Below are 22,390 nucleotides of genomic sequence, written 5' to 3'. Positions count from 1 at the left end.
GTTTTTGATTTGATCTTCGGCTTGACTGTTGTTGGCATATATGAATGCCACATATTTGTGTGTATTGATTTTGTATCCTGAGACTTTCCTGAATTCATTTATCAGTTCTAGGAATCTCTTAGATGAGCCCTGGGGTTTTCTAGATATAATATCATATCATCGGCAAAGAGCAAGACTTTGATCTCATCTGTCCCCATTTGGATACCCTTAATACCCTTCTCTTGCCTAATTATTGTGGAGAGGATTTCCAGCACTATGTTGAATAGAAGTGGAGATAGAGGGAAGCCTTGTCTAGTTCCGGTTCTAAGTGGGAATGGTTTCAATTTTTCCCCATTCAATATGATATTGGCAGAGGGTTTGTCATAAATGGACTTGATGATTTTAAGGAATGAGCCGTCTATGACTATTTTGATGAGAGTTTTTATCATAAAGGTGTGTTGGACTTTGTCAAATGCTTTTTCTGCATCTATTGAAAGAATCATATGGTCTTTGTTCTCACTTTTATTTATGTGAACTGCATTTATAGATTTGCGTATGTTAAACCAGCCTTGCATCCCTGGAATAAAGCTCGCCTGGTCATGGTGAATTATTTTTTTGATGTGCTGCTGAATTCTATTTGCTAAAATTTTGTTGAGGATTTTTGTGTCTATATTCATGAAGGATATTGGTCTGTAGTTTTCTTTTTTTGTTGTGTTCTTTCCTGGCTTTGGTATCAAGGTGATATTGGCTTCATAGAATGAGTTAGGAAGGATGCCATCTTTCTCAATATTGCAGAATAATTTCTGTAGTATAGGTGTGAGTTCTTCTTTGAATGTTTGCTAAAACTCTCAACTGTAGCCATCTGGTCAGGGACTTTTACGTTTTGGGAGCTTTTTGATTGCTGCTCCAATTTCTGAGCTTGGGATTGGTCTATTCAGATATTCTGTTACCGCTTGGGTGAACTTAGGGTGGTTGTATGTTTCCAGGAATTTGTCCATTTCCTCCTCGTTATATAGTTTTTGGGCATATAGGTTTTTATAGTAATCAAAAATAATGTTTTGTATTTTCGTGGTGTCTGTCGTGACCTCTCCTTTTTCATTTTTGATTGAGTTTATTAGAGATTTTTCCCTTTGGATTCTAGTCAATCTAGCAAGAGGGGTGTCAATTTTGTTTTCTTTTCAAAAAACCAACTTTTGGTTTTGTTGATCATCCACATAGTTCTCTTGTTCTCAATTTCATTTAGTTCTGCTTTGATCTTAGTTATTTCTTTTCTTCTATTTGGATTGGGATTGGTTTGCACTTGCTTTTTCAAGTCCTTCATTCTATTTGTTAGGTTGCCAATTTTTAAACTTTCTGTTTTTTGGATATGAGCATTTATTGCTATTAGTTTTCGTCTCAGGAATGCTTTTGTTGTATCCCACAAGTTTGAATAGCTTGTTTCTCTGTTATCATTTAGTTTGAAGAAATTCTTGATTTCCCTCAGTATTTCTTCCTTGACCCAGTAGTTAGTCAACAATAGAATGTTTAATTTCCATGACTTTGTGAGGTGGCGAGTATTTCTGTTGGAATTGAACTGTAATTTTAAACCACTATGGTCCGAGAAAGTACATGGTATAATTTCTATTTTTCTGAATTTGTTGAGGTCTGATTTGTGGCCTATTATGTGACCGATTTGGGGGAAAGTTCTGTGGGCTGATGAGAAGAATGTAAATTCGGCTTCATTTGGGTGGAATGTTCTGTAGAGATCTGTTAAACCCTTTTGTTCAAGAGCTCTGTTTAAGTTCATTATTTCTTTGCTTATTTTCTGTTTGGAAGATCTGTCCAGTTTATTCGGTGGAGTTTGAAATCCCCTGTTACTATGGTGTTATTGTTTATCATGTTGTTTAGATCAGACAAGGTTTGCTTTATGTAACTAGTTGCTCATGTATTGGGTGCAAAGATATTGAGGAGGGTAAACTCTTCTTGTTGGATCTTCCCTTTCACCAATATATAGTGGACATCTTTGTCCTTTTTTACTTTTTCTATTTTAAAGCTTATGTTATCTGAAACTAGTATAGCTACCCCTGCTTTATTTTGACTTTCATTTGCATGGATGATAGTTTTCTATCCCTTGATCTTTAGTCTGAAGACATCTTTGTGGATTAGATGCCTTTCCTGTAGGCAGCAGATACTAGGCTTGTGGATTTTTATCCACTCTGCCAGCCTGTATCTTTTCAGAGGACAGTTCAGGGCATTCACATTTATTGAGAGGATTGAGATTTGTGGTAGATTTCCATTCATATTGTTGGGTGAAATCCTGTTGTTTTGTTTTGCTCCTTGAGCCATCATGAAGTCTAAGTTCTAGGCTTTAACTCTTGAATTATTTTACTTTGAAGAGTGTCTATTATGCTGTTCAGTGTGTAATGCAGGTCTGAGTACTTCCTGCAGGACTGGTCTGGTCTTTGCAAAATCTATCAGTGATTGCATGTTTTGGAAGGACTTTATTACTCCTTTGTAGATGAAGCTTAATTTTGCCGGATAAATAATTCTGGGTTGGGCATTATTCTGTTTTAGAAGATTAAGGATAGGGGCCCAGTCCCTTCTGGCTTGTAGGGTTTCAGTTGACAAATCAGCAGTTGGTCTGATCAGCTTTCCTTTATAGGTTATTTTTTGCTTTCATCTCACTGCTCGAAGAATTGCTTCTTTCGTGTTTACTTTGTTCAGTCTAATAACCACGTGACATGGTGATTGCCTTTTCACATTGAGTTTCCCAGGAGTTCTGTGTGCTTCCTGTATCTGGATATCCAAATTTCTGACCAGGTCTGGCATATTTTCCTCCAGTATTCCATGAAATAAGTTTTCCAGTCCTTGAGTATCTTCTTCTTCTCTCTCTGGAAGACCAATGATCCAAAGATTCTGTTTCTTTACATAATCCTACATTTCTTGTTAGTTTTGATCTTGTCTCTTGTTTCTGGGTTCTTTTTCTTCATCTGATTTGTTCAGCACATAGACATTATCTTCAAGCTCTGAGATTCTTTCCTCTGCATGATCCATTCTGTTCTTGAGGCTTTCCACTGTGTTTTGAAGTTCCTTGAATTCCTCCTTCATTGACAAGATTTCTGTTTGGTTTTTCCATAGTATTTCAATTTCTTTGGAGAATTTTTCATTCATTTCCTGGATTGTTCTTGTGGTTTCTTTGTGTCGATATTCTATTTTCTCTTCAATTCTGTTGAGTTTCCTTACAATCCATAATCAGAATTCTTCCTCTGTCAATTCTGTTGAGTTTCCTTACAATCCATAATTGGAATTCTTCCTCTGTCAGTTTAATCATATCATGTACATTGGTATCAGTTCATGGAGATCAAATATTTTCTTTTGTAGGTGACTTTTCTCTCTCATCTTTCATGTTTCCTGTGTTCTTTTGCTGATTCTTTCTCATAAGGCTACTTTGTGAAGGACTGGAGGTGCTACAACTGGTTTATGAAGTTAATTTTGGGACTCCAAAGGGATGTTCCTTGGCAGAGCTAAAGAGATGTGCATTGGTCTCATGCTGTCTTGGTGGGGTTTTAGCCTGTTGGGTTATCTCTGGCCTGTTGTTTGCTCCTTCTGCATATTGAGATTAGTGAATTTCTTTTCCTTGCTTAGCTTTCCAGGAGTTGGATCACTTTTGAGTGTGTGACTCCGCTATCGACTACTTGGTTGAGGTGGAAGGCACTGGGTTTAGTTATGAAGTTGCTCTCTCTTTTGTTGCTTGAATTTTGCATGGAGGAGTCAGTTGTCAAGGTATTCCAGAACCTTTGTATTGCGCTCTAAAACCCCAAATGAGACATACAAGAGCCTGAGTCTTTGGGAAATGTTTTGCCACTCCCAAGGGCTACTTGAGCCTTGTTACCACTTTAGATGTGGTGAGAAGAGCAGCAGGAATCAGCATGCCTGAGACAGTATACTTCAGAAATTGTTTGATCTGTAGCTAGGAGAGAACTGCTAATATGTTATTCAGGGCTCATTGGCACTCTTGAGGAGGAATTCCTGATGGGAGTGTCAATTGGTGCAATTGCTAAGGACTCTGGTCGAGATTTTCCTTCCCAGACCACTAGCCCCTAAGACGACAACAGCCTGGGCACCAAGGACAAGCTTTTGTGTTATGGTCTTGTCAGATGATCAAAACCAATCAGCTGTATCACATCAACAAACTGTCCCCTTTTGCTTAGATCCAAGGTCATACAGATTCAGGCTAGTCCTATGGGGAAAGTATTTTTTCTCCTTTCTCCCTACCTTCAGGGGAGGGCTCTGTCCTGGAGGGCTATGGGAGGTACGTTAGCTGAGACTGCCACAAGGCCTGACCTAGAAAACGTCTTCTCTCATTTCTTTCCTCCTCCAAGGATGGGTTTTGCCCTGCCAGAGGTTGAGATAATCCCCCAGATTGGGGGAAGGGCACTTCCTGGGGCAACCTGGCATCTCAGCTCAGAAAGTGGCGACCCTTATTATTCCACCCCTTCAAGGGCAGGGTTGTCTAGCTGGTAAGACGTACACACTTCAGGGCTGCTAGAGAAGCCCTGCCTAAGGCCCCTGAGGGACCCTGACCAGAAAGCAGCCTGTCCCGCTATTCCTCCCCAGAAGATGTGGGGGGTCAGTCCCTTTGGTATGCAATATCAGTGGTCTGATCGCAGTCAATGGTCATCCACCACCCCTGCAAGGTCACAGTCCAGAGAACAGCTTCCTTTGTTCCTCCACACTACCAAGGGTGGGGAACTGATTCTTTGGATGGAGCTGCCAATTACCAAGTCACAACGAAAAGGAGGCTGCAGGACCCCGTTGGGAAAACAGCCTCCTTCACTCTCTACTCGGCCCTTCCCATTGTGGAGTCTGTCCGTTTGGCCGGCAGCTCTGGCTACCAAGTCACAGCAGAGAGATGACCACGTGTCTCAGCTTGAAGAGTGGCCTCTTTGGTCACTAGACACTCTTAGGGATGCATGCTGTCTCTTTGGTGCAAAATAGCCCAGCTGTGGAGATTCAACAAACGGGCTGCTGTGGTCGTGGGTTTCAGATATACACACACACACACACACACCCACAGAAAGAGAGTAAAAAGGAAGAAGAAAAGAAAGAGAAGGAAAGAAAAGAAAAAATATATATACAAAAACTAAAAATTAAGAGAAATATGTAGATATAAAAAACAAATACAAAAAATAAATAAAAATTAAAAAAAATAAAAAGGAAAAAATTAAATTAAATTTAAAAAAAAGCAACCCCTTTACTCCACCTAGAGGTGGAGACAAGCCCTTTGGAGCGAGGCATTGTTGGGGGGGGGTCGAGTCGTCTGGAAGAGGGGGTGGTTATGTCGTCAGGGATCACAGCTCTATAAGCGGTCTCCTTCAGTTCACTGTCTCCTTGGCGCACAGCGCTGGCAGCTGAATGGAACAGGGCCACCCAAGACCACCTGGTAACTTGGCAGAAATATCGATCTTTCTCCCTTTTCTGCCCTTTCGAAGGCGGAGCTTGAGTCACTGGCTAGGACAGACTGTCGCAGATTAGGGAGAAAAAGTGGCTTCTCACGTTACTGTCTTCCTCTAGGGCATGACTAGCTCTGCCACGGAGGCAGCAGCGATGACTCAGGCCTTTGGCTGGGCAACAAGCCCCAGCGGCTCCAGGCTTTGGGCTCCTCAAATTGTGGCTGCCCACCCACTGCGAATCAGCGCTGGAGATGAGTGCACCAGGCGGGCATCAGGAGCGGGGGTCTGTCACCGCCGTCCCCAGGATCTGCCTCCCAGAGCCGCCCGTCAAGCCCACCACACCCCCAAGATATGGAGACTCAACAGATCAGCAGGAGGACACTGTGCTGTGTCCCTCCCAGCGCCCGCCGAACTTTCAGTGATTTCCATGGCCAGAGCCTCTTTTACGGTGTTCCTCTCCCCCAATCTGGTCCTGGCGGTCTCCTGTGGCAAGAAGCTGCCTCCAAACTCTCCCCTGTGGGCTTGGGCAGCGTCCAATCTGGGAAGCGCCCACGGGTCAGTCCCTCCCCACCAATGCTGACCCAGCGCTGCGTGCACGAGCTAATTCAAAATGGTCCCGCCCCTGTCTCCACTCCCCACCGCCTGTCGGTCAGTGCTACCACTTCGCACTGACTTCTGGCACTTCCCTGCCTGCGTGGGAGTGGGGTTTGGTAGAGGAAGAGTCACCTTCCTGTGGGTCAGATCTCACTGCCCAGGCCAGCCCGCCAACGGGCGCGGCCGTCCCACGCTGCACTCCCCACCGTTTGTCCGGCACTCTCTGATATTTGCTACCGTTTCTCCAGTTCACTTTTTTTTCCCCACAGCACTGCTTGTTTCTCACTACTTCTCTGTAGATTCACGAAGCTGATCTTGTGGGAGAGAGCCTCACTTGCGTGTGGGTGTCCACGTTCTTCACCTCCCACTCTGGGAGCAGAGAGCCAGGAGGTCACCCCTAATCCGCCATTTTTTCCAGAATCGTATTCCCAATTTATTGCACGCTGCTTGGAACATGGTAACTTCTGAATCAACATTCATTAAATGAAACAGTCCATTGGTTCCACAGATTGATAAGCGTAGCCTGGAACTGATTTTCCTCATCCCATGTTCTAGACTTGAAAATTTTGTATATTTTTGTTATAAAATATATTTCATGGTTTCAGAAAATTTACTGAGATAGTTCTTTATAAATGGAAATACTTACAAATTCAACTTAGTGCCTTAAGACTTCCGAGCACAGTGTAAAGATAATCCAAGACTCTCCCATTTTGGCTCAAGTTCACAATTTGCTGATTTTCATGTCATTCCATAAAAATGGTAGTCATCACACATAAATCCACTAACATAACTATAAAGTTACAATAACAATGTTCAAATTTATTGCTCATTTCAGGAACCGGAGGAAGTTAGCCCCAGACTGTGGACTTAGACCTGAACCAAATGGTCCTCCTCTGAGAACTCACCAGGTTGCATCTCACTTGTATAAGCAGAGACTAGAAGAGTGGACACTTCTTCTCTCTCATAACGGTGTAGAATATTTGTACTTACCAGTTTTCAAACTTCCAGGCTTAATCTGGTTCATGCTAATTATCTGATGCTCAGAGTCCCTGCTCAGGCCTACATACCAGGAATGCCAGTGTCAAGTAACTGCAGCTGACCACTTGCTCACACCTTTGAAACCCAAACTTGCCAAAGTCATAGAATCTTGCAGGTGTAGAAAAGAGCCCTGAGAAATAGGACACACATGGGATGGGATGCCATGATGCCCTGAGGACTGTGGCATGTGGCCATTTTCATATGTTAGAAATGTTCTGAAAGTTAATTGCATTATTCAAGATAAACTTTTAGGCACCCGCATCTGCTCTTTTCATATTTATGTGACAAGATCAATGTGTCTAATTCTGGAGCCTGAAGAATCCACTCACGTGACACTTCAGTGTCACTGTGACATACATCAGCCTGGGCAGTCTTCTGGACTTGTCAGTACTTCTGGAATGCCAGGGAGCCTCCAGGATTTAGCTGTCCATGTCTCAGCTCCAGCTGCCCATGAGGCTGCCTCCTTTCCTCCATGTCTGGGTCATCCCTCAAGGATTCCTGCAGTCCTCCTTCCTTTTCTGTCGCAGCAGAGACTGGCCTTTCTGACTAGCATTGTAAGACATTAGCTGTCCACATGCTTCCATTTCTAGATTCATATAATGTGACTGGCAAAAGGGACCCATGATTCACTCAATTCAATTCCTTTACTTTAGAGAGAAAGACATGGTGATTACTACAGACCTAAGGCTGGTTAATGGTGGAGCCAGAATTAGAAACAAGAGTTCTTAACTCTACACTAGGTGCTGCCTAGCCCACAAACTAGGTAAGGTTCCTAAATTCTTACCCATGTGCTCCATAAAAGGCTTTTCCTCATTTTACCCCTTGACTTGTTTTAACAGAGTGGATGGCATGGTGGCCCTGTTATGGTGTGTGATGACTTTTTACTCTTACAGGTAACACTACAACTCTCCTTTCCAGGTCTCGAATAGCTTTGCAACCATGTGTCCTGGGGATCATCTTTTTATCTTCTCTGAAAGACCACACACCTTGGGAGGACTCTGCTGGCCTACTTTTCCCAGGGGGAACTCAGGTGCTACAGAGAGAAATGTCTCACAAAAAGGATTTTCTGTGTCTTCAGCTTCTTCTGCATGATGTAAGGGTGGGGCATAGTTAAATAACAAAAACAAAGACCAGAGGCATCTGCACCAAGTTGCATGTGTTCATATATTTCTCATTATAGCAACAAGACAAACAAATGTAACTTCATGTCCAACAAGTTACAGACGGTAGCAAGCCCAGGAACCTTGAGCACATCTATAAGGCAAATAAAATGTTGTAGTGTGGGCATCAAACTGTAGATGACCTGGAAAAAGTCCCTCTAGCCCCTGAATAGTATGTTGTGTATGATGTGCAAATGAGCTTATCACCCAACATATGTTCAGAGCTAAAAATAAAATATTTAAATTCAAATACTTCAATAAAATTGGAAATACAAACAGTACACTGAGAGACATCCTTAGCCAGTTCTCCAAACAAAAAGTCAAGAAACAAATCCATGAACAGCAATACAAAAAAGAAAAGGTTTATCTAGGAAGACTGGATGCCCATCCAAATCACATCTCTTCTTCTGATTCTTGTTCTCGCTCAACATTTTTCAGGAGTCCAGTTTCTGAGGGGCACAGCCCTTTGAGTCTAGATTTAACCAACCTGAGGAGAAAGAAAAGCATCCCTAGTTAGATGGTGTTTGAAATAGAAGCCCAGAGCAATATACATCTGTGATACAACAAACTCCAGATTATTCAGATTGTTTGGGCAAATGAGGGGGGCAACTCAAAAAGGAAAATCACTTTTATTTGGCTTTGGAGCCACCTGAAATTTTTGTGGATGAAAGCAGGTTATAAGTGAACAGATGCACTGTGGCTTTTGCATACATTGCATGATTGTTTAATTAGGCATCAGAAGATAACTTAAACATTTCTAAAACAAAATCAAGTCCAGATGAAACCAAGCTCAGTTGATCTCCATCAAAGCCACACCTCGCTGTGTATTGCAAAAAGGTGCCCTTTCCTATAGAGGAAGTGCATGAAGTCCTCCCCTTCCCTAGGGTTGGCAGCCCAAGTCAAGCCCCATGTCAAGTCTGGGCTAAACTTCAGCCCCCTACTAGCCTCTTCAGAAGGTGCTTTTGTACAGAGCACAGGATGTTCCACTGCATGTGATTGGCGCTGTCCATGATAAATTAAGAAATGCAAAGAGGTGACCTCCATCCTTGTGGCTGTTTTCATAGCTAAAATAATGTGCAGGTTTGGGGAAAGCAGCAACTATAATTTTTGAAATTGGAAGGTGTGATGCTCTTAGTAACAGAAGCTCAGCTGGCACTCCACTTCTCTGATGTGAGAAAAAGAGTATGTCATAAGAACTAGGCAAAGATTTTCCTATGCATGATTATTATAAAGACATTATATTGTGATCATGTCAAGAAAACATAGCTAACTTCCAGAAATACATAGGAATCTGCAAAGAAACTTGATAAACCAAATCACCAATATCACACTCCTTTTATGAAAAACTTCACCAGCCCACCTGCATCTTTACCCTTATTTTCTAACATCCTTCTTCTTCTGATGGACTATTCTGTCAAAATCAACCTGTCGTGCTTTTACTTGTGATCTGGATCTCACTAGAATATAAGCTTCATGAGAACAGGGACCTCATCTTATTTACTGCCCTGACCCCCACCAGAGTCTGGAACAATGTCTGCAAATAACAGTAGCTCAATACACATTTGATAAATAAATGACCTTTGGAACAATCTGCCAGGAGTTCACATCACTCACCTATTCATAGAGGTTAATTCTTCAGTCACTTCCAACTCAGCATTAAATCCTCCAGTAAACAACAACAACTGAGCAGTATCAGTAGCATCTGTTGACTCAAGAGCCAAGGAAAACTACTGGAAATCATTTAACTTGATTATCTTAGCTGACTCTTGGTGTCGTCCCCAATGTCCTCAACTCTGCCAGCCATTGTTCCTGAGAAAGACTAATACTCTTAAGCAAGTTAAAGGCCGGACAGTGTTTGTGTCATTTTTTTAAAACCAGACATTATTTCCGCACTGCACAATTTTAATGCATGCTCAATGAAATGGACTAATTAATTGATCAGTTTCATTCCTGATGACTCTTGTGGAGAACAAAGACATGGCTGCTTATTACAAATTAATTGTTAACATAGACCCTAGTGATGACTCCTGTTCCTCATTTCTCCTCTCTGGGTTGTATGTGGTGTTGCTACAAGCCACCAGGCTGGCACATGTTCAGACACCTTAACCAGGCTCTATCTGCCGCCTGTAGCTACAGGTGTGTACACATGCAGAAATGGACACCTGGAGCAGATTGATCAATGAGGTAAAAAAGAGGATGTGTGAATAATTGCCAGTTACTGGAATGGCAAAAATCCAGGAAACTAGTGTCAGAGTATGCCTATGCTTTTACTCCCATATGTTCTCTTCAATTAGTATGAGAAAGTGCATAACTGAGATAATAGGTGTACTTCCATAAAACTATCACATGCCTGAAATTTGAGCATCCCTATTTTGCTCTTCAAAATGATTCACATGAATCATTGCTTAAAAATCAACCTAGAATTGGGTAATATTTCCCTACCCATAGAGAGAGGTTTTTGAAATAGTTCTGTGCAACAATGGGGTTTACATGAGAGATATAGTAAAATATGCAATAAGATTTCCAAACAGTTCTCATCTATGAGCTATCATAATCAAGGCTGCAGGCATGGAATTGGATGAGGCAATCTTTAAGCCATTATTCTGGAAAGCTGGGAAGTACAGCTTCATTTTTCATAGTTATTAGGTCATTAATTGTGAAATGTCTAATTTCAAATCAAAAGTTTAATTTATTATATCTAAAACAAGAATCAGTACAATTAATCAAAGTATATGCCTAAACTATCAACTTAGTTTTGCCATATTTATGGTAGCTTGTTTATGCCAGCAGCAAAGAAGCCTAGAGAGCGAGTGGTGATGAAATCGCAAAAGGCATTTTCCAGAGCTTGTTGAGAACTGAATATTTTTCCTTGCAAGAAGTGGCTCAAAGCCTGGAAAAAGTGTTAGTCAGTTGGCGCAAGGTCTGGTGAATGTGGTAGATGACAGAAAGTTTCCAAGTGCAGCCTCTGTAGTTTGAGCAGCATTGTTTTTTGCAACATGTGGTCTTGCAAGAGGATTAGCCTGTCTCTATTGACCAGTCTCAGCTGTTTAATCACAAGCGTACTCATCATTTCATCCAATTGGTTGCAATAGACATCTGCTGTAATCAACTGACCAAGTTTCATGAAGCTGTAGTGGATAATACGAGCGCTGGACCACCAAATAGACACCATTAGCTATTTTTGATAAATATTTGATTTTGGACTGTGTTTTGGCACATCATCTTTATCCATCCAACCATTGTGCTCAATGCTTATAATTGTCAGAAAAAAATCTATTTTTCATCACAGTAGCAATAGTATAGAAATGGTTTGCCTTTATGTTGTGACAGCAAAGAAAGGCAAGCTTTGAGATGATTTCTCTTCTGGATGCTCATTTAATTAACGTGGTACCCATCTGTCCTTCGCTACCACATGTCCAAGCTCCTTTACCTTGCCAATTTGTTTCAATGGTCCAATATAGTTAGAACAGTAATATCAACCTTTGCTGCTAATTCACGCACAGGTTGAGATAGATTCACTTCGACTATGGCTTTCAGCTCATCATTATCCACCTTGGTCTAAGGTCACCCACATGGCTCATTTTAAAACTTAAAATCCCCAGAAAAAAATTTCTCAAACCATTAATGTACTGTACATTCATTAGCTATATCCTTCTCAAATGTTTCAATGATATTTCAAGCTGTCTGCACTGCGTTGGTTCCATGATAGAACTCATATTCAAAAATAACACAAATTTTTGACTTATCTATGGTTTCACAAAAATCACTCTAAAAAATGTGAAAGATAATCATAATCCAAAATGTGCATTTGAAAGACTGAGGATGTACCTTCACAATGGGGGGGGGGACTCCAAGAAGTGCCAAAGTGAAATGTCAGAGATATAAACCATCAAACTTTGTACTTAAGGAAATGGGACAATTCATACTTAATGACCTAATACTTAACACAGTTGTCCTTCCGTGGTGATCTTTGTGCTATGTCAAACAAATTATGATACAATGTTACGACAATACATCACTTGTGGATAAGATACAAACCATTCTGCAGTGAAATTCTGATCAACAGATTTTTCAAGGTTCCTTATGATTACAGGACTGGATTAGCCTGCCATGTGACCTCATCAAAAGGCAATCCTGAATCTCCATGATATCTTTAGGCTTTTGCTTAAGTTTACATTAAAATATGTCAGAAAAATTGAACCCTTGGTCTTTTCTTTCCAAGAGCAATATGAGAGCAAAATAGAAAAGCATGTAAAACATGATTTCCAAACAAATGAAGCCTATCTTATGTAGGCTACATAGGTCTATTAAAACAGCAAACAAGTGTGTATTTATTGAAAACCTACTATATGTTTGGCAGTGTTCCAAAAGGTGTGGGACATATGAAAGGGTCTTTTTCTCAAGGAGACACAATCTAGCCAGCAGATAAGACTAAGACACATGAACTAACAGTAAACATCACGAAAGAGATCGCAATTGTTAACATGTATGGTGGAGACTAGGTGCTGTAAAATTCTCGAAGGGAGACGAGCAAGAGCTACAGGAATCGCAGAAGGTTTCATAGAAATGTGCATTTAATGTTGATATGGCATGTAGAGGGAACTGCGTGGTCAAAAAGATTAGAATAACACATGGGGGTGGGAGGATGAAAAATAAAAATGGAGCTTCCAGTATCTAGAGAACTATAAGTGGATAAGAGGTTCATTAGGGGTCGGAAGGTTTCTGAAACAGGAAGAGACAGTAGTCTTCTTTGGGCCCAGGAGGGGAGCTGACATGAAGGAGACCATTTTCTTGAATGCTGGCACTATTCTTGGAGGTTGTGCAGCCCATAAGGAGATGATGCTGAGATGTCAACCTAGAATAACAGGGGAAGAAGCCAAGTTTCACACAATGGCAAAGCCAGGCTTGACAATGAGCTCATGCACATGCTTTCAGGGAATGGAGTAGGACTAATAGAAATCAGTCAACGATAAGGTAGAATTTCCTAGAACCCAAAGCACTTGTACCTCTAGAAGAAAGCAACTACAAATCAAAGTGGGCTGACCTGAAGCCAAACAGAGACAAGGAAGCAGTTTCTTCACTGGGAGCCTTAGCACCAGAGTTGCTTTAGCCAGTAAGCACAAAAAAGGACAGGCAGGAGGAGTGACCTAGGGCCCATGTCTGGAGAGAAGAGTGGAAAGTTGGTTCCCACAGAGGCTGAGACCTTACTGGGCCTGGAAACAGCTACTACATCTTAAGAATCTGAAGAAACTGCTAGGTGGTAGTGTCCAATATGGTATTGACTATTCACATATGAATATTTAAATTAACTAAAATTGAGGAAAACCTATCAGACTAACTACAGACTTCTCAACTGAGACCTTATAAGCCAGAAGGGACTGGGGCTCCTTTCTCAGTTTTCTCAAACAGAATAAGGCCCAATCTAGAATTTTGCATCCTGAAAAACTAAGTTTCTTACACAAAGGAGAAATAAAGACCTCAGGTGAGCAAACACTGAGGGAATTCATCAAGACAAGGCTGCCCTCCAGGAAGAACTCAGAACGGTGTTACTCATGGAACAGCACGATAGACACTCACCAGTGTAAAATCATCCAAAAGCTAAAGGTGAAAGGCCAGATACCACAATGGCTCAAGAGAGAAAACACAGCAACAAAGTTCTACTGAAAAAGATGAGCAGAAAAATTAGCTGGGCATGGTGGCACATGCCTGTAGTCCCAGCTACTTGGGAGGCTGAGGCAGAAGCATTGCTTGAGCCCAGGAGTTTGAGGTTGCTGTGAGCTAGGCTGATGCCATGGCACTCTAGTCTGGGCAACAGAGTGAGACTCTGTCTCCAAAAAAAGAAAAAAGAAATATCTCAAAAAAGATGAGCAGAAATTCGCCCCACTTATCAATTCTTTCAATAAATGTGAATGGCTTTGATGCGATATGGCCACTGATGAGACATAGGCTGGCCAAATGCATAAATATACACAAGCCAAGTATCTTCTGTCTTCAGGAAACACATCTAACCCACAAAGATGCGTTCACACTCAAGGCGAAGGAATGGAAAACAATATTCCATGCAAATGGAAAACCAAAGAAAGCTGGTATAGCAGTTCTTATTTCAGATAACTTGGTCTTCAAATAAACAAAAATAATGAAAGACAAAGATGGTCATTATATAATGGTAAAGGAGAAAATTCAACAAGAAGATAACAATTTTAAATACTTATGCGTCTAACTCAGGTGCATCCAGATTCCTAAAGCAAATCCTACTTGATCTAAACAAAATGATAAACAGCACCATTGTAATAACCAGGGACTTCAACACCCCTCTGACAGAACAGGATAGATCCTCCAAACATAAAATAAACAAAGGAAAAATGGACTGAAACAGAACTCTAGAATAAATGGGTTTGGTCTGACAGACATTTACAGAACATTATACTTCAAATGACTGAATATACATTCTTCTCATCAGTTCATGAGACATTCTCTAAGATTGACCATATCCTATACCACAAAACATGTCTAAATGAAATTTAAAAAATAGAAACTATATCATGCATCTTCTCAGACCAGCGCAATAAAATTAGAAATCAACTCCAACAGAAATACTCTACACAAAGTCATGGAATCTAAACAAACTGCTGTTGAACGTTTATTGGGTCAAGGAGGAAATTAAGATGGAAATCAAAAGATTCTTTGAACTAAATGATAAAGGGCACACAAGTTATCAAAATCTGTGGGACACAGCTAAAGCAGTCCTGACAGGAAAATTTATAGCCATAAATGCCTTCATGCAAAAGACAGAAAGATCACAATTCAGGAATCTAATGAATTGACTCAAAAAACTGGAAAAGGAAGAGCAAACCAATCCCAAAGCCAGTAGAAGATAAGAAATAACCAAGATCGATGAGAACTAAATGAAATCTTTAACAAAAAACTATACAGAAGACAATAAAACAAAAAGTTTGTTCTTTGAAAAGATAAACAACACTGACATGCCTCTTGCTAGATTAACCAGAAGCAGAAAAGAAGGGACTCTAATAAGCTCCATCAGAAATTAAAAAGGAGAAGTTATAACTGATACCACTGAAATACAAAATATCTATGAATACCATAATAATTTCTACACACATAAACTTGAAAATATGGAGGAAATAGACAAATTCTTAGAAACACACATCCTCCCTAGACTCCAGCAGGAAGAAATAGAATTCCTGAACAGACCAATATATCAAGTACTGAAATAAAAGCAGCAATAAAAAAACATTCCTAAAGAAAAAAAAAAAAAGAAGTCCTAGACCAGATGGTTTCACGCCAGAATTCTACCAGACCTACAAAGAAGAATTGGCGCCTATCCTGCAGAAATTATTCCACAACATCGAGAAGGAAGGAATCTTCCTTAACATGTTTTACAAAGTCAACATCACCCTGATACCAAAGCGAGAAAAGGACTCAACAAAAAAAGAAAACTACAGACACCAATATTCCTTATGAATATAGAGGCAAAAAATTCTCACCAAAATCCTAGCAAACCGAATTCAGGTTCTTATCAAAAAAATAATTCATCATGACCAAATGGGCTTCATCCCAGAGATGCAGGGATGGTTTAACATATGCAAATCTATAAATGTAATTTACCATATAAATAGAAATAAAAGCAAAAACTATATGATCCTCTCAATAAACAAAGAAAAAGCATTCAGCAAAATTCAGCATGCTTCTATAATAAGAACACTTAACAAAATAGGCATAGACAGGATTTATCTCTAAATGATAAAAGCCATGTACAACAAACCCACATTCATCACTATTCTGAACCGGGAAAAATTGAAAACATTCCCACTTAGATAGAACTGGAACCAGAAGGTGTTGCCCTCTATCACCACTTCTATTAAACATAGTGCTGGAAGTCCTAGCTAGAGCAATTAGACAAGAGAAGGAAATCAAGAGCATCCAAATAGGGGCAGAAGAGGTCAAACTATTGCTCCTTGCTGATGATATGATCTTATATCTAGAAAACTCCAAAGATTCTGCCATGAGACTATTAGAATTGATTAAAAAATTCAGCAATGTCTCAGGATACAAATCGAATGTACACAAATCAGTAGCATTCATATTTGCCAACGACAGTCAAACTGAGAACCAAATCAAAGAAAGAACACCTTTCACAATACCAACAAAGAAAATAAAATACCTAAGAATATATTTAACTAAACAGGTAAAGACCTCTACAGAGAAAACTATAAAACATTGAGGAAGGAAATAGCAGAGGACATAAACAGATGAAAAACCATACCATGATCATAAACTGGCAGAATCAACATTGTTAAAATGTCTATACTATCCAAAGTGATCTACAGATTCAATGCAATCCCTATTAAAATACCAACATCATTTTTCACAGCTCTAGAAAAAATAATTCTATGCTTCATATGGAACCAGAGAAGACCCCATACAGCAAAAGCAATCTTAAGCAAAAAGAACAAATTTGGAGGCATCAATTTACCAGACTTCAAGCTATACTACAAGGCTAGAGTAACCAAAACAGCATGGTACTGGCACAAGAACAAAGACATAGACCAATGGAACAGGACGGAGAATCCAGAAATAAAACTATTCTCATATAGCCATCTGATCTTTGACAAAGCAAACAAAAACATACACTGGGGGAAAAATCCCTATTCAATAAATGGTGCTAGGAAAATAGGATAGCCACATGTAAAAGACTGAAACAGGATCACACTTCTCACCACTCACAAAAATCAATTTGTGATGGATAACAGACTTAAACCTAAGGCATGAAACTGTAAGAATTCCAGAAGAAAATGTTTGAAAAACTCTTATAGACATAGTGTAGGCAAAGAATTTATGAAGAAGGCCTTATAGGCAATCACAGCAACAACAAAAATAAATAAATGGGACCTGATCAAATGAAAATATTTCTGCACAGCCAAAGAAACTATCATCGGAGCAAATAGACAACCTACAGAATGGGAAAAAATATTTGCATGCTACACATCCAATAAAGGGCTGATAACTAGAATCTATACAGAGCTCAAGAAAACCAGCAAGAAAAAAAATCAAACAACCCCATTAAAAAGGGGGCAAAGGACATGAGCAGAAACTTTTCAAAAGAAGACGGACTAAGAATGGCCAACAAACATATTAAAAAATGCTCAACATCTCTAATCATCATGGAAATGCAAATCAAAACCACAATGATATATCACTTAACTCCCGTGAGAATGGCTTTTATAAAAAGTACCAAAACAACAAATGTTGGTGAGGATGCAGAGAAATAGGAACACTTATACACTGCTGGTGGGACTGCAAACTAGTACAAGCTCTAGGAAAGTAATATGGAGATACCTCAAGCAGCTAAAAGTAGAACTACCATTTGATCCAGCAATCCCATTACTGGGCACCTACCCAAAGGTAAAAAAAGATATTCTATAATAAACACATCTACACTTGAATGTTTATAGCAGCACAATTCGCAATTGCCAAGATGTGGAAACAACTTAAGTGCCAATCAATACATGAGTGGATTAATAAAATGTGGTATATGTATACCATGGAGTACTACTCAACCACAAAAAACAATGGTGATCTAGCACATCTTATATTATCCTGGTTGGACCTGGAGCCCATTCTACTAAGTCAAGTGGATGGAAAAACAAGCACCACATGTACTCACCATCAAATTGGTACTAACTGATTAACACTTATGTACACATATAGTAGTAACATTCATCGGGTGTTGGGCAGGTGGGATGGAGAGAGGGGATGAGTATATTCACACCTAATGGGTGCAGTGTGCACTGTCTGAGCAATGAGCACACTTGTAGCTCTGACTCAGATGGGGCAAAGGCAATCTATGTAACCTAAATGTTTGTACCCCTGTAATATTCTGAAATTTTTTTAAAAACCAAGAAAATAAAAAAACTTAAAAATTGATTAATTAAAATTAATGTAGCACTAGCCATATTTTAATTGTTCCCTACCTGGTGACTACCATATTGAACACTGTAGATAGAGAACACTGCAGGCATAGAACTGATCAGCACTGAAGTCTGAGGGATTAGGCACCAGAGCCTTTCTGCCTAGTAATTGGGATCAGCCAAGCCCATTGTGGTTTGGCGTTAACCTCCTTAGAGAGAAGAACTATAACCATCCCTTACTATTCCTGCTCATTCTTCAAAATGCAGCTTCATCCTCAGTTGTGGGGATGCCCTCCCTGAGCTCCAATAGGGCTTTATTCGCCTATTATTTCCACTTATTGCACAATATTTTGATTGCCTATCATTATAATTTAGTCCTAATGATAGGACTAAAAATTCCTCATGGGCACAGTCTATACCTCATTCGTTTTTTGATACCAAAAAGGAAGGAGAAGGAAGAGGAGGAAGAGGAGAAAAAGAACAAGAACAAGAGCAACAAGAACAAGAAGAAGACAATAACATTTATTGAGCTCTCATTATGTCCTAAGCAGTTTAAATACATGATCTCCTTTAGGTACTATTATTACCTCCATTAGTCAAAAACAAAACTGAGGTTTAACATGATTAAGTAACTAGCCCAAAGTCGTACAGATCATAGACAGTGGAGCTAAGAATGTGTGTTCTTATCAATCTGTTATATTGTTCCTCACCCACTCATGAAACATTATATTATGGTCCTTGCAAAAAAATGTATTATTCAACTGAATCTTATTTTTAGACATATTAGAGTAAATGCCAAATTAACCAGACACTTGAAGTTAATGAGACACACAAAAGTTGGTCAAAAACCGACTCCAAGCTTAAGAATTGCTATAATTGAAGTATGCACACCTGGGTAACTGGAGGCCTCACTGCAGGTGGTGGGTGGAGAAACCATTCAGAAGAGCAAGTAGCATATACAAAGACAGCAAGGCATAGAAAACTGTGTTGATGGGTAATGCATGGGTCAGAGGCACAGCATAGATACTGCTGAGCTATTCCAACATTAAACCAACATTTATTCTTTTTACTGCGAATTTCTATTTGCAGATAATTTTCTGCTGTGTTACCCTGTCTGGTGGGATGTTAAGGAATGAAATCCCCTTTTGAATTTTAAATTCAACATTATTGAGTCTTGATGATCATCAAGGAGCAAAACTTCCATGAACAGAAGTAACTAACTTACCTGGTGACAAAAGCATAATTCACTCCAATGATGATAAAGCTTAATGCATAATGCCAACAAAAGCATATGGTGAGAAACATAACGTTGTCATTATCCATCAGATTCCATGCAGGAGCTCCACTGGGGGGATACAGGACAAAACCAATCTGTAATTTAAAACAAAAAGCAAATATTAAAATAGCCAATCACGTTCCCAAAAATGGTGCATTGCAAAATGCTTCGTTCCATGATAAAAATGTATAATAACTAAGATAACTCCCATTATCCAAAATGTAACATGAAACATCAGGTTTTGCTGCCTGTTTTAGCAATAAAAACAGTATCTACTAGGTCATATTTAAAAAAAAATTAAGGTACATTTAATAATCAATTTGCTAAATATCAACAGTGATCATCTGTGAGAATGGATGTGCTTTCAGAGAATGTCCTAGGTGTCCTACCTGTGCAGTTTCACTTCCTATTTCAAATTCAGGGTACAAAAAGATTTTAAAATAAATAAATGCCCACATAAACATTATGTTCAGTACTGAAAGCTTTCCCCCAAGGTCTGGAAGACGACATGGATGTCTGCTATCACCACTTCTATTCAACATTATACTGGAAATTTTAGCTATAGCAATTAAGCTAGAAAAATAAACAAAAAACATTCATATTAAAAAGAAAGAAGTGGAACAACCTATATTCACAGACAATCTGATCTTATATATAGAAATTCCACCAAAAAAAACTATTACGGTTAATAAATGAGTTCAGCAAAGTTGAAAGACACAAAATTAACACATAAAAATCAGTTGTATTTCTACAATCAAGCAATGAACAACTCCCCCAAGTTATGAAAAAAACTCTACTTACAATAGCATTGATAAGAATAAAATACTTAGGAATATATTTAATCAAGAAGATTCAAGACTTTGATACCAAAATCTGCACATCGTTGTTGAAAGACGTTGAAGAAAACCTTAATAAATAGAAAGCTATCTCATTTTCATAGGATGGAAGGCTTACTATTGTTGTGATGGCAATCACACTCAAAGCAATCTACAGCTTAAATGCAATCCCTATCAAAATCCCAATGGCCTTTTTTGCAGAAATGGAAAAATCTGATTATAAAATTCACATGAAATTGCAAGGGATACCAAAATAAACCAAAATAACCAAAATAAACTTGAAAAAGAAAAACAAAGTTAGAGAACTCAGACCTCTTGATCAAAATACTTACTACAAAACTATAGTAATCAAATAATCAGTGTGATATTAACATAATGACAAACATATAGATCAATGAAATAAAACTGAGAGTCCAAAAATAAACCCATATATCTATGGTCAACTGGTTTTTGACAAGGGTGCCAAAGCTATTCATTAGGAGAAAGAGTAGTGTCTTCAACAAATGGTGCTGGCAGTTTCTTGGACATGTATTTACAGACTACTGTGTCTTTGGTCATCCTGTTAAAAGAAATGGAAAAATAAAGCATGACAAAAAATTGTTTAAAAAAGTAAACAAATGGTCTTGGGATAACTAGATACTCACATGTGAAAAAATGAATTTAGACCCCTACCTCATGTTCTATATAAAACTAACCCAAAATAGATCAAAGACCTAATATGAAAGCTAAAATCATAAAACTCCTAGAAAACATAGGGAGAAAGATTCATGACCCAGGATTTGGTGATGGTTTCTTAGCTATAACACCAAAAGCGCAATCAACCAAAGAAAAAAATAGATAAATTGGACTTCATCAAAATTAAAACCTTTGGTGTTTCAAAGTATAATATCAAGAAAATGATAAGACAAGTCATAGCGAGTGAGAAAAATATTTGCAAATCATATGTCTCATAAGGGATTAACATCTAGAATATTTATAAAGAATTCCTAAAACTCAACAAAAAAATTTTTAAATGGGAAAGGGACTTCAAAAAGTATGCAAATGGTCAATAAGCACATGCAAAGATGATCAACATCATTAGCCATTAGGGAAATGCAAATCAAAACTGCAATGATACCACTTTGTATCCACTAGAATAGCAATAATAATAACAAAAAATAATATATGTTGGCAAGGATATGGAAAAATTGGAATCCTTGTACATCGTACATTGCTGATAGTGTAAAATGGTGGAGCCAGTTTCCTACATTGGAAAACAATTTGGCAATTCCTCAGAAAGTTAAATATAAAATTACCATATGACTTACCAATTCCACTCCTAGGTATACACTCAAAAGAAGTGAAAATAGGCATTCAAACAAAAACTTATACACAAATGTTTATAGCAGCACTATTCTTAACAACCAAAAGATGAAAACAACCCAAATATCCATCAGCAGATGATGGATAAGCAAAATGTGGTATATCCATACAATGGATATTATTCAACCATAAAAAGGAATGAAGCCCCAGTTACATCCTACGACATGTATGAAACTTGAAAATATACATGTATGAAACTTGAAGCCAGACACAAAACTTCACATATGGTATGACTCTGTTTACATAAAATATTCAGAATAAGTAAATATTCAGAGACAGAAGACAGATTAGTGGTTGCCAGGGGCTGGGAAGAGAGAAGAAAGGACAGTGACTGCTTAATGAGTCCAAGGTTTCCCTTTGAGGGTGATGAAAGTATTCTGGAACTAGATAGAGGTGTTGGGTGCGCAACACTGTGAATATACTAAATACCACTAAATTGTTTGCTTTAAAATGGTTAATTTTATGTTATGTAAATTTTATCCCAATAAAAAATAATTAAAAGTAGGCAGATTGGCTGGGCACGGTGGCTCATGCCTGTAATCCCAGCACTCTGGGAGGCCGAGGTGGGCAGATCATTTGAGCTCAGGAGTTCGAGACCAGCTTGAGCAAGAGTAAGACCCCATCTCTACTAAAAAAACAGAAAGAAATTAGCTGGACAACTAAAAATATGCAGAAAAATTTAGCCAGGCATGGTGGCACATGCCTGTAGTCCCAGCTACTTGGGAGGCTGAGGCAGGAGGATTCCTTGAACCCAGGAGTTTGAGGTTGCTGTGAGCTAGGCTGA

General features: G+C 39.0%; 1 protein-coding gene across 2 annotated transcripts in view; it reads right to left on the bottom strand.

Moving 5' to 3' along the window:
• The window catches only part of LOC105817185 (transmembrane protein 45A-like), a 180,873-nt gene that overhangs the window by 86,690 nt on the left and 71,793 nt on the right, over positions 1 to 22,390 (bottom strand). The window contains exons 5-6 of one of the 2 annotated variants that reach the window (XM_012652814.1): positions 19,358 to 19,503; positions 8,597 to 8,690 (exon numbers count right to left, since the gene is read on the bottom strand). In XM_012652814.1, the coding sequence (XP_012508268.1) occupies positions 8,597 to 8,690; positions 19,358 to 19,503 (240 nt within the window). Of the gene's footprint in view, positions 1 to 8,596; positions 8,691 to 19,357; positions 19,504 to 22,390 lie in introns of those variants that run through there. The other variant, XM_012652816.1, reaches the window with a different exon arrangement.

Source organism: Propithecus coquereli, unplaced genomic scaffold (genome assembly GCF_000956105.1).
Source record: "Propithecus coquereli isolate 6110/MARCELLA unplaced genomic scaffold, Pcoq_1.0 Scaffold40, whole genome shotgun sequence".
Classification (NCBI taxonomy): domain Eukaryota; kingdom Metazoa; phylum Chordata; class Mammalia; order Primates; family Indriidae; genus Propithecus; species Propithecus coquereli.
The sequence above is the reverse complement of the archived record's forward strand: the minus strand, read 5'-3'. Positions and strand labels throughout refer to the sequence as shown.